At 33.5% G+C, this 4,421-nt stretch overlaps 1 protein-coding gene across 1 annotated transcript; it reads left to right on the top strand.

The window, feature by feature from the left end:
* The first annotated feature begins 1,098 nt into the window (after nt 1-1,098).
* On the top strand, nt 1,099-1,569 carry LOC105970679 (RING-H2 finger protein ATL52). Its single transcript, XM_012995512.2, has one exon. It carries the CDS (start codon nt 1,099-1,101, stop codon nt 1,567-1,569), a length of 471 nt encoding a protein of 156 aa, XP_012850966.2.
* Nucleotides 1,570-4,421: the final 2,852 nt, after the last annotated feature.

The raw sequence follows: 4,421 nt of genomic DNA on the forward strand, positions 1-4,421 counted from the left end.
TTTATGCAGTGCACGCCCAAGTTGGGCGTGCAGTTGGCTTTCGGGCGCCCGCATTGGGCGTGCAGCAGCCAACTGCACGCCCAACTTGGGCGTGCACTGCATGAATGGGCGCCCAAGTTGGGCGTTTGCACGATTTGCCCAGTTTTTTCGATCGAGAAGACAGAATTTTTACCTCGTTATATCCGGTATCACGATCTTCATCCGATGAGCTCATTTGTGTTCGTATATCAGACCAACAAGAATGATTTTGAAGCAAATTCCCTTTAAAAGCTTCTTTTTCTAGAGAGATAATATTTTAATATTAAACCGCAAATAGCAATTTTGCAACCGCAAAAAGCAAGTCCCTTATTTTATGATATAGGGTAAATTACGACCAACCCCTGAGGTATAGTCAAATTACGAAAACCCCCTCTTGTTTGGGTAATTACAACCATCCCCTCAACTATAAATCTTCTTACACGTCCACCATTGCGGTTTAAAATTTACTGGAACCTTCGACATTATATGGAATATTATCACTTTTGTATCCGTTTTATCCCATTCGAACTCTACGTTTTGAAGCAAGATGATCATAATATGTGTTTTTTGGCTTGTATATATCAGATTGTGGTGCAACAGAAATTGTATTTTTACAAAAAACGAGTACAAACTAGAGCACATTCCACGAAATCTATATGATTATGTTGAATTTGACACCATAAGGGTGGAGGTGTAAGAAAAAAAATCATAGTTGAGGGGTTAGATGTAATTTTCCAAAAAGAGGGGTTTTTTGTTTTTTTACATCTGGTTAATGACTAAAATCACAATGGGTCCAATGTGCTATTTAAAAAAAATTCACAGGGGGTTTTCGCTATTTTTATATTATACAGGGGTATTTTTTGCAATTTACTCCCATAATATGGCAAGTATTACGAAAAATAAGGAATTAGAGCGATACTCGAACTCTTATTACACATTAATTACTAAACTATTTATATATATATGCAAGGTATAATATAGATGCCACAATATATATATATATATATATATATATATATATATATATATATATATATGCTTAATTCCATATCTTCTCTCTCACACCCTTGTGAAAGATCGATGGAAGAATTAATGTCTGATGAGCCTCCTCGTTTCAGGCAAATTAACAATGGCGCCATTTATTATCATGTCCTAGATCATAGGATGATATATGATCATGCAAGAGATGACTCCGTAATTTGGGTTATTGGGGCTGGTAATACCGAACAAGCTGTAACAGAAGATCATAGGATGAGTCCGACTCAAAACGTTAACGGCAGTGGTTTGTCCGAAGAAGATATCGAAAACTGTCTGAAAACGAGGAATTCGTGTCGTAAAGGAGAGGATGAGGAGAGTGATGAAATTTGTGCGATTTGCTTGGATGATATGAATACGTCTTGGGAAAAAGAAAAAGAGGAGACGACGACGATTGGGATTCTCGGCTGCGGACATGAATATCATGTGTGTTGCATCAAACGATGGTTGCGTACGAAGAATTCTTGTCCGCTCTGTAAAGCGATCGCATCACGTCGGATCGAAAATATAGATTAATGTGAAAAAACAATTAATTGGTATTAGGTAATTTCAGATTTAATTCATAGTCATGCTTTTTTATGTATTATTTACGTTATTATCAACATAAAATTCTTTTCAATTAATTAATCCCCTACTGTGTTTGGCACCATATTTTTATTACTTTGATATAATATATAGTTACAATCATCTGAATATTGTTTCTACTTATTTGCCTGAATTTTAGCTCTATTCCCGGCAGCCTTATCGTGTGTTACACGTGCGGATTTTGCGCCTGTGTGTGTATTTTGTTCCCTGGAAACACCAAAATATCCTTTTACTTAAAAATTTCAGAAATTACAGATTCATCCCAGAAAAATTAAGCCCAAAAAAGAAGTTTTTCAAATTTTCAATTCACCCAATTTTTCGGTTACTCGTAAACGGTGGCTCCCACGTGTCCGACGGCGGAGGGAAAAATTGGGAATACATGAAGGGATGAGTGTATTAGTAATAAGTGAAAAAGGGCCGGACCCATCCTTATCACAAAATTATTAGAAGGGGGTTTCACTAATAGTCCCTGTTTATAATTGTCCCTAAATTTGTTTGTGACTTTCACCTTGCGATGAAGTTTACGTTATTATTAACAAGAAATAAGATAATTTTATCCCTCTAAATGCACATTGGTACAGACAAAAAACAGTCTTCCAAATAAACTCATCTCCATGCCTTTTGTCTAAAATACTCTCCATATTATATTTTTTATTAATTCCATCCATTATACTATAACTTCCTCAATATTACACATTGACCCCGAATTTAAACAAATATATCACATTAACCCCCATTTTCATATTTTTTGAAAAAATAAATTTTTTCAGAAAATAATTTTTTTTCCGGCCATACTCCGGCATTGACTTTTTTTTTGAAAACTTCTTTTTCTGATTTTTTTTTTCTTGCCGGTCAACCACAGGTCTCTGGTCTCCGACGGTGGCTGGTCAAAATTGGAATAAGGGTCAAAATTGGTTAATTGGTTAAATTGAGCTAAATTAAGGTGTAAATTATGAAATTGAAGTTGAATTATGGTTTCAAGTATTTGGGGGTAATTTTGGTATATATAAAAGAGTATTTCTTATTTACAAAATTAGTTTAAATGAGCTGAATTTTGGAAGACAAAAAAGTTGAATGTACATTTTTTAATTAAGTGCCCTCATCATGGGCACCTTTGCCATTTACCATGTTAAATAAGGATATACTAAAAACTAGGGTTAATATCAAAGAGGCCTATAATAAGGGCACTTAATTAAAAAAGAGACATCCAACTTTTTTGTCTTTCAAATATTTACAGCACATTCAAACTTATTTGCAAATAAGGAAAACCCTTTCATATATACCAAAATTACCCTCAATTCATTGAAACCCAATTCAACTCAAATTTCATGATTTACACCCCAATTTCACCAATCAACCAATTTTGACCCGTCACCGCCGGAGACTACCGGTCAGCCGTCGTAGACTATTTTTTTCGTAATTTTTTTTTTCGGTAGGTCAACCGCCGTTGACCGCTGGGTCTTCGGGCGTTGACTTTTTTTTTCTCTTAAAAAAATATTTTAATTAATATTATTGTCTTGGCTGCTAAATTACTATCTCCAACAGTAATTTAACTATCGAAAATAGTAGTTTAGCTGTCTGAGACAGTAATTTTACTGTATGTGACAACAATTTTACTGTCTGTGACAGCAATTTTACTGTTTGTGACAGTAATTTTACTGTATTAATTAATTTTATCGTCTTGGCCTGCAATTTTGCCGTCTTCGACCGTAATATTTCTATCTCCGACCGTAATATTACTGTTCAGGAAAGTAATATTCATAATACTACTGTCCCAAATAGTAATATTACTGTTTGTGACAGTAATTTAGCAGCCAAGACACTAATATTAATTAAAATATTTGTTTTAGGAAAAAAATTATTAAAAAACATAAAAAAATCAACCCCAGAGACCGACGGTCAACGGTGTTTGACCAACCGAAAAACAATTCATCAAAAAAAAGGTTTTCAAAAAAAAAATTCAACGTCCGAATCTGACAAGAAAAAAAAATTCAGAAAAAATTTATTTTACGAAAAAAAATTATTTTTTCAACAAAATATTAAAATGGGGTTAATGTGATATATTTGTTTAAATCTGGGGTCAATGTGTAATATTGAGAAAGTTAGAGTATAATGGATGAAATTGATAAAAAAAATATATTATGGAGGGTATTTTAGACTAAAGACATAAGGATGAGAAATTAGGGGTCTTAGGACATAGGTCCCTAGTGACAAAACTTATTAGAACTAAATGACAAGTCTAATTAAACATTTGCTTCACATCCTTCATAAATTTTATTCCAAAAATGCCCTCCACACACAAAATATGAAATTTGCATCAAGTAACATTTAAACTGCGTTTATCATTTTTTATTATTCATTTAACATTTTCATTTTGCATCGAACATTTTTTTATTATTTTTTTTACGTACAACACATTTACTCTTTTTTTTTATTCATTTTCGTATTTTTTAGTACTTTAAGAATCTATTTTTTTCGATTATTTTCTACGTGATATTGAAAATTATGAATTTTAAAAAAAAATCGGTCTCAGTCATGTATAGACATCCATAGGAAACTATAGGAAACTGTAGTAATCTGTAGTAACCTGTAGTAATTCATAGACATCTATGATAGCATATTCTTGAAACCCTAATTTCTCCTTTTAACCCTAGCCGCCAGACCCATAGTAACCCATAGACATCAAATCGAAATTTTTTTGATTCATCCCACCAAACCCCAGATCCACCCACCAAACCCTAGATCCGTGACGCCGAAAGCCACCCACCATCCACGCCTCTAAG

This window comes from Erythranthe guttata, chromosome 7 (assembly GCF_056151865.1).
Source record: "Erythranthe guttata isolate IM_541 chromosome 7, IM_541, whole genome shotgun sequence".
Taxonomy (NCBI): Eukaryota; Viridiplantae; Streptophyta; class Magnoliopsida; order Lamiales; family Phrymaceae; genus Erythranthe; species Erythranthe guttata.